Raw genomic sequence first — 21,250 nt, forward strand, 5'->3', positions numbered from 1 at the left:
ATTGGTTCTCATTCAATATTTAGTCTGCATGTCTTGCAGATTACAACAGTTAAATGCAACCACAGTTTCCTGAACAAGAGGACTGATATCTGGTTACTTACCATGTGACTTGTTTCACAGAAGGGGCTCTGAAAACAGCCTAACATTATGCACAGCATCATTTTGGAGTCTTTGCAGTTATATTTCTATATTGACCTCGCTTGCAAATTGCATAATTTTAACAGAAAATATATTGGATGTTGTTGTTCGGCTTATTTTTATTTATTTATTTATTTATTTTTTTAGTGTTGCCTTGCTTAACTGCTTGAACTGCTGCTATATCAGCCTATAGCATCTCTTGCTCTCACGCTCAGTGCACAACCTGTATCTTGGTTTAGTTGTTCAGGCCAAAATAAAAAAAAAAAGTGGTGATTGTTTTCATATTGCAGCATGTGGGGAAAGAAAGGTTGCCCAACTGATTTTGTTTTTTCATGACATGACAAGACATGATAAGGTTTTTGTAAGGCGGCGTCTCTTCTTGTTTTTTTAATCTCTCAAAACATCACAGCTTTTTCGTCACAGTGAAATTTAACAGAAGACATGACAACTGATGCTTACGAGAAGTTTATCAGTACTAGTTATACTCTGAAATTGGTACTTAATTACTAAACTACAAGTTTCTCTCATTTAAAAGAGATTTTTGCTAAGCTAATGTGTTTAATTACAGTTCTATGTTTGTGTTTTCTAGAAAATTGAAAATGGCAAACAACATGACAACTAATGATGGAGTGAGTTATAATATACATTATATTTGTGAGGATAACGTTCCAATTTTTACCGGACTTTCTTCATCTTGATCTTCATCCTCAGTGTCATAGGCAACAGCCTCCTCCTATGTGTTCTTTTCATCTACGAGGGTTTTTACGAGTTTTTTTTTTTTTTTTTTTTTAATGTAGTTTTTGTTTGGGCGTTATCTTGGACTTAGTGTGCAACAGAAAGAGGAACTGTTGGTTTGCTTAAGATCATCACAGCTTTTCCTGAACAGTACAATTCAACAGAACACTTGACGGTGGATACAAGAGGTAGGTTTCTGTGTTTAATCCCCTTTATTAGTCTCTGTTTTACACATTAAACTAAAATCCACGGATTCTGTCAGTATAGAGAAAACAGCTAAGTTATAGTATTTAAATGTGTTGAAAAAAAATCTTATTTTGTGTTTATGTTTTGTAGAAAATTGACAATGGCAGACAACATGACAAGCCATAAAGGCCATTATCTTTGTGACACTAACTTTCCAACTTTTACCGGGACACTCTTCATCTTGATCTTCATCCTCAGTGTCATAGGCAACAGTCTCCTCTTATGTGTTCTTTTCATCTACGAGGGCCTGAAAAGTATCACAAATATTTTCATCCTGAACCTGGCCTGCTCTGATTTGATCTTCACCATCACACTTCCATTCTGGGCTGTTGGTCACCTACACCACTGGGTCTTTGGTGACTTTGTCTGCAAATTCGTGACTGCTGCATTCTTTGTTGGTTTGTACAGCAGTGTCATTTTACTGACTGCCATGACAGTTGCCCGTTTCATTAGTGTGGTGCTGCCAACCTGGAAAAGTAACCGTGCTAGAAGAAAGAAGTGTGCAATCGGTGCCTGTGTAGCTGCCTGGGTCATCAGCATCTCAGCATCCCTGAGTGATGCTGTGAAAGTACAGGTTGAACACTGGGATAATAAAAACTATTGCTACAATAAATCTGATGAAAACCTTGGACGTTATCTCCAAGTGTCACTGCTATTCTTCCTCCCATTTGCCATCATTATTTTCTGCTATTCTGCCATCCTCAAGACGGTTTTGCAAGGTTTAAATAGAAATAAGCAAAAGACTGTAGCTGTGCTGTTGTGTATTGTTGCAGCCTTTTTCATTTGCTGGGGGCCATACCATATTATGCTTTTAATCAAGTCTGTCAATACAAACAAAGATTGTGATGTACTGAAACGGTTAGCAGTTGCCTACCATATTTGTGAAATGCTTGCCTATTTTCACTGCTGTATGAACCCACTGCTATATATGCTCTCAAAGAAGGTGCGAAAGCATCTGTTGAATCTTATGCACTGTGAAAATGTGCGCAGGAAGAACAGAGAGAGAGACACCAGGCAGGATGTGGCTTTCACTGCCCAGAGATCTCCTGACAGTCCACATAGTCAGTTGTTAAATTAAGCATTGATTCAGTTTGTAAATGTAAAAGTAGAGACTCTATTTCTTTACTTTTACACATGCACATATTTATATGTATGTGTGTGTGTGTGTGTGTGTGTGTGTGTATATATATATATATATATATATATATATATATATGGTAAATGGCCTGTATTTGTATAGCGCTTTACTTAGTCCCTAAGGACCCCAAAGCGTGTCTTTATGATTGGTTTTATTCTGATTTTAGTGTTTGCTTGTAAGTGTAGTTTTGATTTTATTTGCATGATTTTATTCTGATATTTGTATTGCCTTTTTCTAGTTGTTTGTTTATATAACGTCATTATAATGCACTGTGGACTGGCTGGACATGGGACCTGTCCAGCCCTGAGGTGGCCTATCAGCTAGTGAAATGACCTAAAGCTGACTGAGCACTGAAAGAGGGCCCACGTATGAAGAGAAAGGAGTGTGTAGGAAACAGGCATGGGAGAGAAGGACATGCTGCCTGATCACCAAGTGAAAACGGCTTGTGAAAGGACGGGCAGAGCGGCGCGACGCGGCGTCCCATTTTCCGGCGACAGATACGGCGTCCAGTGGGGTAAAAACCGCATGTGATCAACAGCAGGGCAGAGGTGAACCTCTGTGATTAACCTGCAGGATTAACCTGAGTGTCCCAGTCCTGGACAAGTTTTTTAATATTGAGGACATGAGGCCTGATTGTCGCCTTAGCAGGGAGTCTACTGAGTCTACTTAACCAGGATCGGAGACATGGTTGAGGTGCCACAATTGAGGTCTTTTTGTTTCTTTTGTGGCTGGCAAGTGAAGCACCCTACAGAGTTGTTTCCAGAGTTTTTGCAATACCTCGTTCCACTGTTTACCGCATTATCCACAGGGTCACAGAGGTGGTAGCCCTTCGCCATCAGGTCATCCACCTCCCTCCGACCCCTGAAGATCTAGAAGCCGTGTCTCATGGGTTTGCAGGGCTGGCAAGACACGGAGCCTTTTTGAAAGCTGCTGGTGCAATTGACTGCTGCCATGGTCGCATCAAGCCTCCCAGCGGCCCTGACGGTCAGTGCTACAGTAACAGGAAATTGTTCCCCTCCATAATCCTGCAGGCAGTTTGTGACCATCAGGGCTGCTTCATACATATGAGGGCTGGGCGGGGTTAGTGCAGGACTCCAGGGTGCTCTGCAACAGCCCACTGTACCGGCAGGCCATTTACCCTCCTCCAGGGTATTTTGTCCTAGCAGATGGAGGGCACCCATGTCTCCAAGATTCACTGCCCCTCATCACTCCCTACAAGAGGCCAATCCAAGGTGTGGGAGCCCAGTGCTTCAACTCATCATTCCAGGGCATGCTCTATTAGAGTGTGCTTTTGGAATGACAAAGACGAGGTTCTGTGCCATTTTCCTCTAAGCGCTGGAGGTACACCACACCCTTGTACCACATGTAAGGCATTAGAATACATTGTTATTGTTTTTGGAAGAATCATAATGACATATTGGGAACTTTAGTGTATGTGCATGTGTAAACACTTTATGTCCAGAACCAAAAATCTGTTTCAGGTCATAACAGCATGTGCTGTCCTGCATAATATCTGCCTCGGTGCTGGTGACATTGTGGCCCCGGACGATGAGCCGGAGCATGATGTGCAAGATGAGTGGGTGTGGGTGCTGAGGTGTCTTCCCTGGATGAGGTACCCACAATTGTTGTGAACAGACAAGTATTCTTTAATAGTGCATTTAAGTGCTAGAATGTTATGTGTCATGTCTTTATTAACAGGATTGTTTGCACTACTTTCGTCTTGCATCGTTGTGAGTACATTTTAGTGACATGGCAGCCGTCTTTTCCATCAGCCCTGTAAACGCAAGTGATAAGATGATGCAGTGGACAGTGGAATCGAGCATCCCTGAACACCTTCTGGTGACCACCCTGTATGATGCTCCACTCAGTAGCTGGCACCTCCTTCATCTCTTTGGATTCAGCAGCACCGGCTGAGACTTCCTGCTCAGCCAAAAATCGGGCCTGCTTAAAAGTGCCTGTGCATACTGGGACAGTCGGGTTAATCCTGGACTTTAATGATAAGTTGATTACTGTTAAAGGATTTTTTATATGTATTTTGCTCTATTGTAGTTAAAAATCTCTAGTTGTTTAGCTTCATTTAAAACTCCTGCATACATTGTGTTTTGACAAAAGCTTGCATGAGGAAACTGCCACAGGAAACCTCACCCTTGCTGAGTTTGCTGAGATAAGCTTGACCAGTTCCTGTTGTGACAGTTTGAACATATATGTTTTATGCTTATCACCTTGGAAGGAGTTGTTTTGTACTCACAAGGGGTGGCGCCCTGAAATGTGCTACGTAAGAGCTGTCTATAAATAAAGAGAGAACCGATGTCTCGGCGCGTGTCTCTGTGGAGACATTGCCCATGTAGATCTACATGTCTGAGTCTGTCTTTCTTGCCTCCTGAGTTTCCTCTTAACAATTACCATTAATCATGTGCTGTTTTTCTTTTCATTGTTATTATCTCAGTTTGAACAATGTAATGGGTTTGGTACAAATGAATTGCTGTAAAAAATCCTGCAACTACAGTTGGAATATTCCAAATGTTTTTATTTCCTGTACTTCAATAATTTTGTTTAGGCTGTACACAATTTATAACAAAAAATTATATGTTTTTCTCTATGTACAGTGACTGTTATTTACAGAAATACCAACATTTTATTTAGGCAGTACATAGTTTGTAACAAAAATATAAATAAATACAATGACTTTTATTCACAGAACTCTAATCGCTTTTTTCATCTAAGTTTTTCCAGTAAACCTAACAGCTTCTCTTGGCTCTTCGTTCCTCCATTTCCCATTGTAGTCTAATGTCCTCTTATTAATTCAAAGAATTCATCATCCCTGTCCTCCTTTTTTCCACTCTTAGCTCCAGCTGGCCCTTGTCCTCCTGAGCTTGGACTTGGTTGCCCACTGCTGAACTGGGCCCTGGAGTGTCGTGCTGGATGGAGCCAATTAGGACTGGAGGCCTGGTAGAAGGCCTCTGACGCTGGATACTTGCAATCCTAAAGGCAGAGGAAATCAAAAGTGGCAGTTGACAAAACGGCTACAGTACAGGTTTACATGAATGACTTCAGTACATTCTAGTTGATAATATATTGCAATACTACTGTACATACTGATTTTCCCCACCAGGCCCATCTTCTCAAGAATTGCCCTGACAGACAGAATATAATCCAACATGTCAATCATGTTAATCCCTGGACAGCATCCACCAGTGAAATGTACTAAATTAGGACCAGAGGACAGGCATAAGGGAGAGTGATATTTCTAACAGATTAGAAACAATAACTTTTTCAGGTTTTCATGTTTTAAGGTTATTTAAGTGACTTATGTATCATGTTTCACACGAGTAGTGAGAGCACTTTTGCAAATATGTAATGGCTTGATAAATCAAGCAGATATCTGAAGTGTACACAGCTACATTCTCGCCTGGAAATATCTTCAAAGTTTATTTTGTGACCAAGAAAGAGCAATATTGAAACTGACCCTTATGTTAAAAAACAGCAGGACTGTGCATTTACAGTCATGTAAGTTTAACGAGTGTCACAAAATTGACCTTACCATTTAAAATTAAACTTCCATTTTAACATTTGTGTCGCTAATTCAAAAATAACGTACATTTGACAATGTGGGTGTCCTCCACCATGGTTTCTAGCATCTCTGAAGCTGATGCCATCGTTACAAACTGAATTGGCTGGGCTGCGCTATGAATTCTGGGATATGCTGGGGCACGAAGGATACAACTGACCCATCCTTCAAACTCAGGGAAATAAAGGACAGATAATTGGCCGCATTTGGAGCAGCCTTTGAATTGGGACAGCCTTCGTTGCGTCGCTTCGAATGCGGCCTTGAAGGATGCAGATCCTGAATTGGGACACAGTTATAGACAGAGACAACCAATTGCACTCACATTCACTACCGCATTCGCACTTATGGGCAATTTAGTTTTTCCAATTAACACAACAATGTAATCAATCAAAATATAAAATACAGTCAGAATGTTAAATAAAACTTAAAAGTAAGGAATGAATTATGCTATTAGACAAATCATAAAAATGTGCAGGTATTTAACTTTTACAAACAAAATGTTGGCGTTGTGATGAAAGCAGCAGTGGGTTTTTGGGGTTTTTTTTGTTTTTTTGTAACGATTTGTTTCACTGAGTCACAGTGACCCCTGTAGTTTTTTGTCATTTATAGATCTCTGGTTTCATGTCGTTGTGCCGGAACACAACATTTAAAGTTGCCCACTTTATTTAAATTTTAGTCAGTCTTCTGACTTTGATTCCAAATACTTGCATCTAATACGTCTAAGGGCCAGGTCATAGCATGAATAAGGCACCTGCTTTCCGCAAGACCCAAACAGCCACAGAAACCAAAGTCTTATCATTAAATGCTGTTTGTTTACAGAAACGTGAGGAAAAACAAAAAAACTGGAGCGTCAAAACTTGAGGCCAAAATAATAACAAGCTAAGCTCCAATGCCCCCACACACAACCTCACAGAAGAAAGAATCAAACAATGACAGAGTCTGACTTGCCCAAAAACAGAACAAAATGATGTCCCCAAAAAACAGTTAACAGTTTCCATAACATAGTGTGCTGTTCGGAAACGAAAACAAAGATATACGGCAACGGTCATAACACTTGTATTTTTGCATTTTTAAATACTGTGGATGACATGTTATACACTGCTCCAAAAAATAAGACAGGTGGCACGGTGGTTAGCACTGTTGCTGCACAGCAAGAAGGTCTTGAGTTCAATTCCACTGTCAGGCCGGAGTCTTTCTTTGTGGAGTTTGCGTGGGTTGATTAATCCAAATTGACCATAGGTGTGAATGTGAATGGTTGTCTGTCCCTGTGTGTTAGCCCTGCGATAGACTGGCGACCTGTCCAGGGTGTACCCTGCCTCTCGCCCTATGACAGCTGGGATATGCTCCAGCGACCCTGAAAGCGGTTAAGTGGATGGATGAAAAAATAAGACATCCCAGATCTGAATGAATGAAATGTTCTTATTAAATACTTTGTTCTTTACATAGTTGAATGTGCTGACAACAAAATCACACAAAAATTATCAATGGAAATCAAATTTAACAACCCATGGAGGTCTGGATTTGGAGTCACACTCAAAATGAAAGTGGAAAAACACACTACAGGCCGACAGAACAAACTGATAACATCCGAAGTGGTTGTGGTCTGAGGTTTGGTTTAAAATCGACTGCAAGCGCAACGTTTTACCTTTAGTTTCACTTTGATCTTGATCGAGGAAACTGAAATGATTTTCTCGTTTCCGTTATCAGGTTGGGAGACAAAGTTTCAGAGATGCCGTTTAGTCCTGTATAGGCCATCTCCTCCCTGTATCCGTCTGACCGTTACCTAATGTAGTCTTAACTTGTTGCAACTAGATTTTGTCGTTTTCCTCTCACTAACTGTTTACTTGTTTTATCATGCAGCACAGGGACTTTAGGTGGTATTTGATGGCTCATAGGCTCACTGTGGAAACATGGTTTCCTCCTGAGACCCAGAGGAAAAACATGTTATGATACTTATTTATTTATCTTTTTAGAATAATGGAAGCATTGCATTTAAAACAAACATATTGCATTTTTTAACAACATTGTTATGTATTTGTGATTTTTATCATCTGTAGTATAGTATATTGTATCAGGTGTTGTTTAATCACAGAATGTTATGATGTAATAATGTAATATATTTTCAAAATCTATGTGGATTTCCGTTAAAGGAAAATTTGTTACATATTAAAGCAATTAGACAGAAGCAGATATAATTACTAAAATATCATATTGTGGCATGTTGGGAGTGGCTAGTTATCTCCCATCATGCCTTGGGAATATGTGTTGCTGTTTAAGATGTTTATTGTTTATTGTTTTGTGACTCTTAACTGTTCTTGTAGATGCTGCAGTATAAATTCACAGTTATTGTTTGATGGAAATAATTTTGTACCATGAGTGAGTTCAGGCACGTAATTATTGACCCTCTGAAGCACAGTGTAATACAGCAGGAGCGTTCAGTGAAGTTCTCCTCCTTTCTGCTTGGGGTAGGATAACATGCTCAACCTCAGCATGGGTTCCTTATTGTTAAGATTCCTCAGCTTGGCACAATATTAACAACTGACAAATAGACTTCTCATTTTAAGTTTTTTTTGTTAACCTTGCTTCTGCATACCTATACACTCCCAGTCCTTTGTCATTTGTGGATTGTTTCATCCACAAATGACAAAGGACTGATAAGATAAGATAAGATAAGATAAGATAAGATGGCCTTTATTAGTCCCACAGGTGGGAAATTTGTTTTGTTACAGCAAAAGTGCAAAGTTATGTAGCAGAAATTAGAAAACACTGGAATGCAATAAAATAAAATAGAATACTATGTACAATAGAATAAAATAGAAATACAAATACTATATACAACTGAGTAGGAAAATACAAAAACACAACTTCGTCAGAAGAAGAATTGCACATATAGCAGTCTTATTGCACATGTGTGGGTTTGTGTGTTTGATCAGCTGCAAAAGTCTTTATTGTAGAGTCTGACAGCAGTGGGAGGAAAGACCTGCGAAATCTCTCCGCCCCACACCGTGGTGCCGCAGTCTCCCACTGAAGGAGCTGCTCAGTGCCTTCACAGTCTCATGCATGGGGTGGGAGATGTTGTCCATCAGGGATGACAGCTTAGCCACCATTCTCCTGTCACTCACCACCTCCACTGGGTCCAGAGGGCCTCCCAGAACAGAGCTGGCCCTTCGGATCAGCCTGATCAGACTGGGAGGCAGAAAGGATTTTACTCATAACTGTGGAAGTGGAGTCGTTCTTAGAGCTGTCAGGAGATGAGGTGGAGGAGGGCCAGACATTAGAACAAGAAAGTAAAAACTCAGAGGAGGAAATTTCAAGTTTTGAGGAGCCTTAGAAGTAGGGGTGGGTTTTGATTATCGATTTTCTGATGAAAATTGATTCTAGCTTGAATAACGCGATATCGATTAATTAAAATCCTGAATCGATTTTTAAATATAAATTTATTTTGCCCCAAACGACAGAATCTCAGGTTAAACCTCACCTGGGAATACTAGGTGCTGCAAGCGCCTGGGTGGCTGCAGCTCAAGAGATAGAGTAGGTCACCTACTAATTGAAAGGTTGGTGGTTTCATTCCCCAAGTTGATCTCCAGTGCGTCCATTGGAAGGTGAATGGTAGATAGTGTTGGGAAATCAGTTTTTACCCCGGTTCTTTTATTCGTCGAGGCATCCAGAGATGGCACCGGAACTCAGTAGTTATTTTACAAAATCTTTATTCATCTTCATTTAAGCATGCACTTCTAGAAGGGAAGACGAGGCCGGTGTCCCTCTGAAACAATCTTCACCCCTTTGTTAGTTCCAGGCAGCTTTATAGAAGCGACCCCATCATAAATCCCCCACAGTGTGCTGCAAACTCTGTCTCTGTGTGTATGCACGAGCACGTGAATGCCTGTGTGTGCGCGTACCTGTGTGTATGTGTGAGTGCACGTGAGTGAGTGTGCACACAGCAAATCTCTGGAGTTAAATATTCTGGAGTTAGGCATAAAAGTGCGCAAGAGTTACATTCCAGGAGTTTATTTTTCACCTTATACTACAGTCAGTGTTGGGGAGTACTCTCAAGCGGTGTAATATTTAGGTGTTCATTCACTGAGTGCTAAGGAGTCTAATTCAACACTTGCTGGTGTTGTTTGTCTGTCGACCGATACCCCGCCTATCTGTGCTTGTCTCTTGGACTCCGACATGTAGGAGGTAAAAATACTTTATTTACTTAGGGATTTTCTGTGAGTGGTGTGACGTTATTTGTATATATATTTGGTTACATGGATGCATAAGTAAAATATAAAGTTAACTAACTAGCACTACACGTGTTTTCTGCATGTTACGCTGATTCGGAGATAGCAGCTAGGCTAACATTAGTCAAAAGTTAGCTAACTAACTTATCTTACTGTATTTGAAGATACACATTTCACGTTGTCAATGAAAACGTTCATTTGTATTTCTTTTTTTTAACACTAACCTTTCATTTAACGTTAGCTAACTACAGTAATATTATGTTTAGACCCATGGTAATGGCCATATTTAACCAAAGAGAGGTGCAGCCTGCATTGATGAGATATCAAGGTACCATTAACATCAGTTAGTTAGTCCTGCTTCACATTGAGATATGCACACAACCCTGTTGCCAGACCTGAAAAGACAAGGACACGGCAAACATGTGTCACATTGTCTGCTAAACCTAGCCTAGCTAAATAGATTTTAAGCAGTAGCTAGTGGGGACAGGCTAACTCAATTTTAGAAAGTGTTTATGGATTAAGTTATACACAGTTCACATAAAGTTAACATAAACAGCCTCTTCTTCTTCCACATGTTGTGTTTCATATTAGTAAAGGTTTTTTTCTGTAGGTGGCCAAGATGTTGATAAAAGTAAAACACAGAGAGACAAAGAAATATGTCAAATTGGAAGAAGTCAGCTTCACAGATTTTATGAGTGCAGGTAAGTTATACATGGTTTGTAATAAGTCATTAAAGAGGAAATGATAATGTTGTTATTAACTAAGTGATGATTTTACTTCAGTGCAGCAGAAGTTTCTCATACCAGAAAATGCAGCACTGAAAGTCACGGATGAGCAGGGTATAGAGGTGGATGAGGATGTCTTTCCTGAACTTGCAGGAGTCAAAGAGGTGTGTTTTGTCATCTATACAGCTGAAGGTAAGTAAATATATGCTCTGATAGATTTTGTAAGATTTGATTTGTACAGTTACTCCTAAATAAACATTTTTAATTTGTCTAATATCCCGTGGTAACAATCACAAAATGCTGCTTTCATGGCTCAACAGTGAGTTGGATTTATCACATGCATTTCAGACATCCTGGAAACAGAATCGTCCAAGAAGCTGCATGACTGCTCAGACCTAACACACTATGTGACACTCACACCTTGTGGTATGTAAATTGTATATTACCATAATAAAATACAAAATAACCATCTGTTCTCCTGGGAGAAAGTATAATTTAATCAAAGCATACAATTTACTGGCCCTATGTGCGTAAATGGTAGCTTTGTTGTGGTTGATTTTTGATTGTATATGCCTTATATTCTAATATTTTTGTTTGTCACCCTCAGATTTGACTGTCCTGAAGCAACATGTGGAAGAGCCCTCCTCTCCAAGTCTAACAGATACATTGTCTGTCTCAACCACCAGCAGTCAGAGCAGTGACACAAGTGATGCCGGACTTCAAATGGTTCAGCCTCTATTGGACAGCATACATGCAAGAAATGTAGATACATTACTTAATAGACTTGTACTTGACTCTTTAGTTGTCATTACTTGAAAAAGCTTAAACATGAAGATAAAACAGATTAGAGAAAAATAATTTGATATAGTATTTCATGTAGTTCATATGTATAATCCACAGATTGAAATCGTTGTTTGGGTTAAAATTGTCTCATTTTTTGTCAATTGTTTTGTTCTTTGTATCAAATGTGTTTAGACAGTGGAGCAGATTCTGACTTCCAAACCAGCAGGGGTGACTGTCATCCATGAGTATGAAAAAACTGGGAGTTTGAAAGATTCCACCAGGCGATTAATGGTGAACATCATTGTAGCTCACATGCGTGAAAAGGAAGGGTAAGAGGAATGATGTTTATTCTATTCATTTTTAAAACTGGCAAGGATCTTATCACAAAAACACTTCTGCTTTTGCAGGAGAACTGTAAGTAAAGCAACAAAGGAGTTTCATGCGCTTGGAATCGTGTCACTCTTCCCATCTTTGAAGGATCCGTACTCCAAAAAGGGATATGTGAGTTTGCTCTGCAACTGTAGTGTGTAATAAGACTTGCTCGCTCTCTCTCTCTCCCTACACATATATATAAATATATATACACACTCTACAATGTATGCAATTTCTTTCTTTCTGTAGGAGCATTTCTATGACATTCAGAGCAACAAAGGTTTTCTTGAGTGGCGATCAAGACTGTGCAACGTCAATCCAAAACCCCACTGCATCACAGAACAGAGTGGAACTGAAAGGAGGGCCCACATCACAAAGGACATTTGGTTTCACTAATGACCAGCAAACAAGAGATCAATGTATGGAAGCCATGTCTCTTCTTCATCACACCACTGACCAAGATATAGTCTTCCAGAAGATGAGAGAGACATTCTACTATCGTCAGCAGATACTCCATGACCCACAAGAATCAGCAAACATTCTTCAGATGTTTCCTCGTTTTTTGGACACTAAAGGACTGGTAGGTGAACAAATGGGAATCTGAAAATACTTGACTTAAAAAATTGATTTTAATGGACATACTTCTCCTTTGTTAGATTTTGCAGGACTTTGCAATGATGTTTGAGTAGAGACTGCTTCCAGGTTCCTGGAAAAATGGAACACCAGTTTTAAAGATAAGGTTGCCAGGAAGCCAGAGACCTTAAAGAGACTTGTCTTCTGAAAAGATTGCTGAAATCTGCCTTGAACGAAGAAATGGATGATGCTGATGAGCCAGGTAGTGTCCTAAAGTAACACTTTATTAGTGTAGTAATTTTAGTTTTCATTTTTATTTCATATTTATTTTTCATAAGTTATCAAAAAAGCAGCAGTGTGCATAATGTGTGTATGGATCACTTCTTTTCTGCTCATACCCTCAACCAGTTGTTATATGTTAGTGAAGTTCAGTTCTATCTCCCTGTTTCCAGCATTAGTATTTAACTCCTTAACACTGTCTGCAGAGTGGGACAGCGACATGGCTTCTCTTCTTGTTCTGCTGCACCTTCTCACGCCACAACCAGCTGGAAGGAAACGCCAAAGAAGATGAGTGTTGGAGAGGCAATAGATCATCTGGTTAAATTTCACAAGGTTTGTCAAGATAATGTGATCCAGTTCCAGATACTGTGGTTCATGGAACACTTTTTCTTAACCTAAGGGTTTATAAAGTGATGCTTTTTATTGTGTTACAGTCCTGCCAGAGCCTTGAGGATCACCTCATGAACAATGAAGGAAACCCTCAGCCATATCTCCTGGCCACAGGGACTTCAAAAGCACAGGTTTTCAGCTTCTACATAGTCTTGGATCGAAAGCTTCTTCCATGTCAGTCATGCACATCATTGGGTGCATTTGATGAGCTGTTCAAGTGTCACTTCGTTTTCAGTGTGAAATATGAAGACGCTCTGTCCAGCCTGTACACATTTTTGCAGACCACTGTGTACAATATTGATGTAGGCACAACAGTGGAAAGTCCAAGAGTCAAAGAGTTGCGAGCAAAGCTGTTGAATAAGTAGTAACCAGGTTATGCATTCAAAATGTTGACCTGTTTTCTCTGTGCGTTATCCTTTGGTACAGCTTTACTTTTGTTCAGACATTTAAAACTAGTTCATGGAATGTATCCTGGCAAAATTTGAAACTAAAATGTGGTCAGATAGGATGTTGTTTACAATTCTCAAGTTATTCTGGATTTAGAAGACATCTGAATAAGTTACATGCTACTGTTAGCACATGTGTTCCTCATGAAACCCCTTCTGACCATGATACCCAACAGTTTAGTAGTTCTCAGTGCTTAAATGATGAAACACCATCCACATCATCTCAGAGCCAAAATTCTGAAGCAGGCCCTTCATTCTCAAATCAGAGCAAGGACATGTGTGCCTCCATTATTGCCAGACTTTTAGGAAGTGGTGTACCAAATACTGTAGTTCTTTCTACAGTTCAGAACTTAGAGGAATTTGTGGGAGATTGGCAATCTAATATTCAGGAACAATTATTGACCCTATTACCGAATGACAGTCCCTCCAGATCAGCCATAGCAGATTTATTTAAAAATTTGGACAATCCTTTTAGTCACTTGAATTCTGAAAGCAAATGTAAAAAATATTTTAGAGATAAGTGGGAAATGGTACAGCCAGTTGAATTGCACCTTGGAGTAAGATACGATACTAGACGATGTAGCAAAACTGGAACCTATGAGCAAGTCCCAGTAAATGACAAATTCATATATATTCCCATATTGAAAACACTCCAGTTCATTTTTAAGAATGAAAGTATTTGTGAGATGATGCAAATATGCACCCAGTCTGACACATATCAGGACTTCTGTGATGGAAGCTACTTCAAAAGTCATCCTTTGTTTTCAGGTAGTAAGTTTGCTATCCAAGTCCAATTGTACTATGATGAATTTGAGTGTGCAAATCCTTTAGGTTCAAAAAAGGGTATACACAAAGTTGGCTGCCTTTACTTCATCCTTAGAAATCTTCCTCCCAGTCTGAATTCGGCTTTAATGAACATTCATCTGGTATCATTATTTTATGCACAAGACGCAAAAAAATATGGAATTGATGAAATCCTGAAGCCCTTAGTAAAGGACCTGAAAATATTAGAGACGAGTGGGATTGCTGTTCCATTTGCTAAATTTCCTGTATTTGGTACTCTGGCACAAATTACAGGTGATACTTGGGGATGCATAGCATTCTTGGGTTTTTGGAATCATTTAGAGCTAATTATTTTGTAGATTTTGCTTAATTGATCAGTCTTCAGCTCAATCAGTTTTCTCAGAGGATGATCCATGTTTAACTCTTAGATCACCAATTCTGAATAACCAACATTATAATAATTTGGTAGATGATCCAACATTAACATCTTCATTTGGCATAAAAAGAAAGAGTATACTTAATTCATTAAAATATTTCAATATTGCGGAAAATTTTGCCGTTGACATCATGCATGATATTTTGGAAGGGGTTGGTCAGTATGAAGTCAAGTTGCTATTTCAATATTTAATTGAATACTTCATCTCTAAAGATAGCTTGTTAAATAGGATATATGCTTTTAATTGCGGCTATATGGAAAAGAAAAATAAACCAACGAATATTAACCTGGATCGTGCAGGGCATGGAATAGGTTTAAATGCATCACAAACACTTTGTTTGATCACAAACATACCTTTGATATTTGGTGACCTGGTACCAGAGGATGATTTGCACTGGCATTTGTTGCTTTTGTTGTTGCACATTCTAAACATAGTTTTCTCGTACTCTATCACTGAAGGAATGACTGTGTATTTAAAGCACCTGATTATTGAACACCATAGACTCTTTAAGGAACTATACCCATCAAACAGCTTAATTCCAAAACATCATTTCATGGTCCACTATCCAAGGTGCATTCGAAAGATTGGTCCTCTCATTCATATCTGGACCATGAGATTTGAAGCCAAACACAAATTTTTCAAAGACTGTGTTAAGAACTTTAAGAATTTGACTGTATCACTTGCAAGGAAACATCAGTTTGCATTAGCTTATCATTGGGAATGTATGAGTTTAAAAGCAGTTGAGTCTGGTCCAGTTAAAATGCGTTCACTTGAAACACAAGAATACTCAGAAATTATATCTCCATGTCTTCATGTTGATTTACAGAACACTGTCAAACTCACAAACTGGGTAAAGTGTAGTGGAGTTGAATATCGTGTTGGGCTTTTTGTTTGCACAGGCACTTATGAAAACATGCCGGTTTTCAGTAAGATAACGTCGATCATTTTGCATGATGGTAAAGCTGTTTTTGTTATGGTTGAGCATGAAACGTGTTTCCATGATCATTTTCATGCTTTTCAGGTAAATGAAACCATTCCTAAGAAGATACTGGTCCTAGAAAGGGAGAAATTAAGACATTTCAAATGTTTTGATGCCCAAATGTCATATGGGTGTGATTCACAATTGTATGTTGTGTCAGAGAGCTGCATTATTTAATTTGTTGGCTTAATGGAGACCTTATAGAGTCTTCCTCATGTTAACACTGCATTACAAGAAGTGCTTATTCTGTAGTCATTTTTTTTCTTTAATTCAGTTTTTTTTTTCTTTTCCCCAATGTTAGGCCTATCTGACCACACAATGTCTCAACTGTTTAGCTGCCATAATTGTTGCTGTTTCAATGTTGAATGTTACACTATTACAGTGCTGTTACACAGAATGTATGTTAGTCCATGCAGCATTGAATTTTGAATATGATATTTTTGATAAATAAAATTCATACATTCATAATAATCAGTATGGTCTTTTTGTAGTAATTGTCACCTAAAACCTTTTTTCATTTGATGAGTAACACTATAAAAGAGTTAATATCAAAATGAACTCTAGTTATGAGTTACATTTTACTCTTTATGGTAGTAGAAATTTAACTCCATGAGAGTTTAGTTTTAACTCCTGTAAAGAGTTGAAAAATCAACTCCCAGAAAAGAGTTACTCTAACTCTGCACTAGAGTTCATTCGATGGTCACGCATGTACACTCAAATGTAGTTAATCTGAACTCCCAGAGAGTTTATTCCAAAGACCAGAATTTGCTGTGCATGTGGATGTGTGAATGTAACAGTTTAAGCACTGTGTGTGTGTGTCTCTGTGTACGTGACTTCCTAGGGGTCATAAAAGCCCATCTCCCTTCCAGACCACAGTTATCAAGTTACAAATGTTGAGACCCCCACACAGGTATCCTCTGGGGAATTTCCACTCAGCATTAACTCCTCTTTGTCTTACTTTCACAGTTCAACTGGGGGGGGTCTCCTAAGATCTACTCCTAAGTTCATGACACAGTCAGGCCTTTATTTATATCCAGGGCAGTGTCAGTGTCTCACAATAATTCTACATTCTATCTAACACATTTCCAAACTCTAAAATAAGCTAAACATATCTACAATAGAAAGCACTTACATAGGAAAACCAAAAAAATTGCTTGTGCGAATGACGCAAGTCTTTATAAACCTCACTAGTCGAGTCTACGGTAGTGTGAAGTCTACGGTGACTGTAGACGGTTACGTCTTTTCATTGGCCCGGAGTCTACGGTGACCGTAGACACTGTAGACTCGGGGCCAATAGGAGCGTCGAATCCCACTGTAGACTACCAATCGTCTGTCGCCGGAAGTTGCGTCACCAAAACAACAACACACGGCGGGACAGCGAAGAAGCCGGTGTTCCAGATCAACTGGCGTTTAGATCAACTGGCGTTGGTCGAACAGATGTGTGGCAGTCTTGCGTTTCAGGAGCTGCTACCGACAAACCAGCAAAAAAAACGCCAAATGTGTCATCTGTGACACTTGTGAGGTTATCTCAAACACACTCCGTCAGTCTTGATGCCGTTGAACAACAAAATGTTTAAAAATGACGGGAGTTTACCTGGTGATATCCTCATGCGCGACGCGATCGCGAAAATGGCAAACAATTAACACCACGCCGGTGTTGTTCACAGGACAGGAAGAGTAAACGATCGGGAGACTCTTGTCGTCATTATCGTCCCCCTCGCACATTTTATTTCTCCGGTTTCAGCGTTTTTGTTTCACAACTAAAGCGTGCAGTTTACTTTGTGTGCACTAACATGGACTCGAGTCAACCAGCGCCACCTCTGGCCAAGTGCCACAGCCTACAGCCAGATCAACTTGTGACACACATCTGCACCACGTTTGAATTCGTTTCATGCACAATACATTTGTACCTTTCAATTGTGTCTGTTTGTGCGTCATGCAAATAAACCTTTGAAAAGAATGAAATGATATCATATATTTATTATTGGCCTACATTTGTACAAAATTCCAAATTATATACACAAAGTCATAGAAATCACCACTCCAATTGGTCATCATGATTTTAATATTCTCTTTTTCCATAACAATGAAATACGCCTTGGACAAATATGACACATCAATAGTTCATTGGTGTTGTCACATCACATCCTGTAAGCATCTTCTGTCTGTGTCTTTTCTCTGGAAATGAATATTTCCAGCCAATAAAGGCAATCCATCAACATGGCTGGAGAGTTGGTAGTTATATACAGTCTGTATAAGTGTGGTTAATCTAATGAACATTTGTAAGGAGATGGCAGTTACTGTGAATGTGCAGCAGGTGACTAGTAATAAACAGTCAGACAATGACTCTGACAATCTCATTCAATCTTGCAGATTGAATGCACCTTCTGCGGAAAGTGGTACCACACAGTGTGTGTGGACTTCCCCTGCGCAGAAGGCGACTACAAATGTTGTGGGTGCTAAATAAACAGAAAAAAATGATCCATGTTGTCTTTGCTTACTGATTGTTTTTAGTGTTGACAATCCACATTGCTGGGATTGCATCTTTCAACATGTTTGTGGGTAGATTTGGATGTACCAGGGGTAAGTGCAGCCACTCAGCCTCTACTCAATGTGATCATAGCAGCAGGTGCAGATGTGTCACAAGTTAATCTAGTAGTAGGCTCTGGCACTTGGCCACAGGTGGCAGCAGTGGACTGACCTCCAATGGAGACTGCTCCAGCCGCTATGTGATAGTGGATCTGCTACAAATTGAAGATCATATGCACGTTTTGGAAATTAATCCTTGTATTATGTTGAAAAACAAAAAAATGACATTGATTTTGTTGTGGGTCATTTTGACCCATACTGTGCAAATCCACTCAGAATTGTCCAGAAACTGCAATATGACAATAGCAACTTTATTTTCCATTAGATAAACATGTAGAACACAGACATACAACAGTTAGACTTTCCATAACTATTTTAGGAACAATTTGGTAAAGATTTTTCGTTCTTACAAACACATTTCTGGGCAAGTTCTTTTGAACTTGCCCAATGTTCTCAGTTTTTCAATGTTCAACATTTTCAGTTTTGTCCACATGATGAACAGAATGTAACTGTTTGCTTTCTGCAGATGTACTTCTTGCATTTCTCACAAAAGGTGCTTGTTTTAAAACAGGAATCTTCCTAACTTAGATTTAAAACAAAAGATTTCTACGTCTCCTCCAGACTCAAAAACAGATGACAAACCAATCGACATACCTGAGTCACTGACTTTCTTCAATCCACTCACTCTCACTGGCTCTGTTTATTACTAATCACTGTGTAACTGCTGTGAATTCACAGTAACTGCCATCTCCTTACAAATGTTCATTAGATTAACCACACTTATACAGACTGTATATAACTACCAACTCTCCAGCCATGTTGATGGATTGTTTATAATGGCTGGAAATATTCATTTCAGAGAAAAGACACAGACAGAAGATGCTTACAGGATGTGATGTGACAACACTAATGAACTATTGATGTGTCATATTTGTCCAAGGCGTATTTCACTGTTATGGAAAAAGAGAATATTAAAATCATGATGACCAATTGGAGTGGTAATTTGGAATTTTGTACAAATGTAGGCCAATAATAAATATATGATATCATTTCATTCTTTTCAAAGGTTTATTTGCATGACGCACAAACAGACACAATTGAAAGGTACAAATGTATTGTGCATGAAACGAATTCAAACGTGGTGCAGATGTGTGTCACAAGTTGATCTGGCTGTAGGCTGTGGCACTTGGCCAGAGGTGGCGCTGGTTGACTCGAGTCCATGTTAGTGCACACAAAGTAAACTGCACGCTTTAGTTGTGAAACAAAAACGCTGAAACCGGAGAAATAAAACGTGCGAGGGGGACGATAACGACGACAAGAGTCCCCCGATCGTTTACTCTTCCTGTCCTGTGAACAACACCGGCGTGGTGTTAATTGTTTGCTGTTTTCGCGATCGCGTCGCGCATGAGGATATCACCAGGTAAACTCGCGACATTTTTAAACATTTTGTTGTTCAACAGCATCAAGACTGACGGAGTGTGTTTGAGATAACCTCACAAGTGTCACAGATGACACATTTGGCGTTTTTTTTTTTTTTTTTTTTGCTGGTTTGTCGGTAGCAGCTCCTGAAACGCAAGACTGCCACACATCTGTTCGACCAACGCCAGTTGATCTGGAACACCGGCAAATCCGCTATTTTTTATGGAAACAGGCATTTCTTTTATGTTTATGGTAAGTGATAGACTCTAAGACGCTCCTGGATTTAGCTGAAATTACACGAGGCTGAATAGCCCATTTAACTCTTTTACTTTAGGGTACATCTAATGTATTATGCCCATTTCTACTCTTTTCAGTGGCTGCAGCTGATGACGGCGACACTAGCAATTCGTGTTATAAATCCACATGCCGCTGCTCCTCGTCAGCAGGCCGGGTGAGAAGTATGGTCTTCACCAAACCTCCACAGGAGCTGCTCAGCCGAGTTGCTGCCTTCACTCAGGCACAGAGGGTATCCACGCACCTTCACGTGGTGCTTTCGGTGGCTCGTTACAAATGATGTGAGATATACGAAGTAGTAAGTGTATCGTGTATTTAATATCATACTAGGCAGATTTACTGCACTGCCATTTACTACACATTTACCCGTGTATGGCTATTGTCAGTACATGTTGCTCGTAAACTTTCTTTAAGTGTGTAACATTCACGATGATGTTGTTGATGGTAACGTGTATGATTCCAGCGTACCTGACAGGCACTTTTGACTTTTTGTACACAGTTGATTATGTAAAGCCCCTCACATTGCATTTATAAACAAGTTCACTGATTGACTATCCTGCAGTGCTGTTTTCCTGTATCCCTGTTTCCTCCACTTTAATAAAGTGTCCTGTGTTACAGTAACAGTGAGTTGTGGATTCACTTAATGAATGCCTAAATTGGGCTTAAATCTGCCTTAGACTTACTGACCTCCTTTGAATCAGCATCACAATAATCCTAAGGGCACTGACAAAACATACAAGTATAAATAAATAAAATCTATAGAAAGACAAATACGTTTGATATGTTTTTTTTATTGCGTTACAGACAAATAGCATTCTCTGCCAACAGGCTCAGAAGACACAACTATGTAGAAACATATAACAGACCAGAACCACAGAAGCAATGTGTACAAGTAGGTGGCAAACACAAGTATTTGAGGTATTTGTACAACACATGCCTCTGCAACAGCTTCAGTGTTTCCTGCAATTGATTCGGAAATACTAACAGAGCTATTACCTATCTGTTATGTCAGTCAAATTTCCCCCAGATAGTCTTGGTTGAGGTCTAGTGACTGTGAAAGATATGATCACACCATTTTCATAATCAACTATTCAGTGACCCCTCTTTAAAAACTTCGTCACAATACAAAG

At 39.4% G+C, this 21,250-nt stretch overlaps 2 protein-coding genes and 1 long non-coding RNA gene across 9 annotated transcripts; all 3 read left to right on the top strand.

The window, feature by feature from the left end:
- The first annotated feature begins 568 nt into the window (after nt 1-568).
- On the top strand, nt 569-4,610 carry LOC120434175 (chemokine XC receptor 1-like). 5 transcript variants are annotated; one of them, XM_039601751.1, is made up of 3 exons: nt 569-633; nt 728-1,061; nt 1,210-4,610. In XM_039601751.1, exon 3 carries the CDS (start codon nt 1,220-1,222, stop codon nt 2,195-2,197), a length of 978 nt encoding a protein of 325 aa, XP_039457685.1. In that variant the 5' UTR covers nt 569-633; nt 728-1,061; nt 1,210-1,219; the 3' UTR covers nt 2,198-4,610. The 5 variants fall into 5 exon arrangements, 2 of the variants coding, with proteins under 2 accessions (XP_039457685.1, XP_039457683.1); XR_005608966.1 differs by having other exon boundaries at nt 593-1,061; nt 1,210-3,869; nt 3,956-4,610; XR_005608967.1 differs by having other exon boundaries at nt 593-1,061; nt 1,210-3,869; nt 4,030-4,610.
- Nucleotides 4,611-10,642: 6,032 nt separating this feature from the next.
- Nucleotides 10,643-12,327, top strand: LOC120434425. Its single transcript, XM_039602478.1, has 7 exons — nt 10,643-10,752; nt 10,834-10,968; nt 11,125-11,202; nt 11,384-11,538; nt 11,752-11,888; nt 11,967-12,060; nt 12,181-12,327. The coding sequence occupies exons 1-7, from the start codon at nt 10,671-10,673 to the stop codon at nt 12,325-12,327; spliced, it is 828 nt and encodes a 275-aa protein (XP_039458412.1). The 5' UTR covers nt 10,643-10,670.
- A 7,456-nt stretch (nt 12,328-19,783) lies between these two features.
- Nucleotides 19,784-20,741, top strand: LOC120434502. 3 transcript variants are annotated; one of them, XR_005609128.1, is made up of 3 exons: nt 19,784-19,827; nt 19,967-20,078; nt 20,201-20,741. It is a non-coding gene; the product is annotated as an uncharacterized LOC120434502 (long non-coding RNA). The 3 variants fall into 3 exon arrangements; XR_005609127.1 differs by having other exon boundaries at nt 19,970-20,078; XR_005609126.1 differs by lacking the exon at nt 19,784-19,827 and having other exon boundaries at nt 19,911-20,078.
- Nucleotides 20,742-21,250: the final 509 nt, after the last annotated feature.

The sequence above is a fragment of the Oreochromis aureus genome, linkage group 18 (assembly GCF_013358895.1).
Source record: "Oreochromis aureus strain Israel breed Guangdong linkage group 18, ZZ_aureus, whole genome shotgun sequence".
Lineage (NCBI taxonomy): Eukaryota > Metazoa > Chordata > Actinopteri > Cichliformes > Cichlidae > Oreochromis > Oreochromis aureus.

Bases quoted from the DNA above. Each gene is read 5' to 3' on its own strand.
- LOC120434175 (XM_039601751.1), top strand. From the start codon at position 1,220: ATGGCAGACAACATGACAAGCCATAAAGGCCATTATCTTTGTGACACT.
- LOC120434425 (XM_039602478.1), top strand. From the start codon at position 10,671: ATGTTGATAAAAGTAAAACACAGAGAGACAAAGAAATATGTCAAATTG. The intron at 11,539-11,751 runs GTAGATACATTA...AAATGTGTTTAG, and splicing joins ACAGCATACATGCAAGAAAT to ACAGTGGAGCAGATTCTGAC. The intron at 11,889-11,966 runs GTAAGAGGAATG...CTGCTTTTGCAG, and splicing joins CACATGCGTGAAAAGGAAGG to GAGAACTGTAAGTAAAGCAA.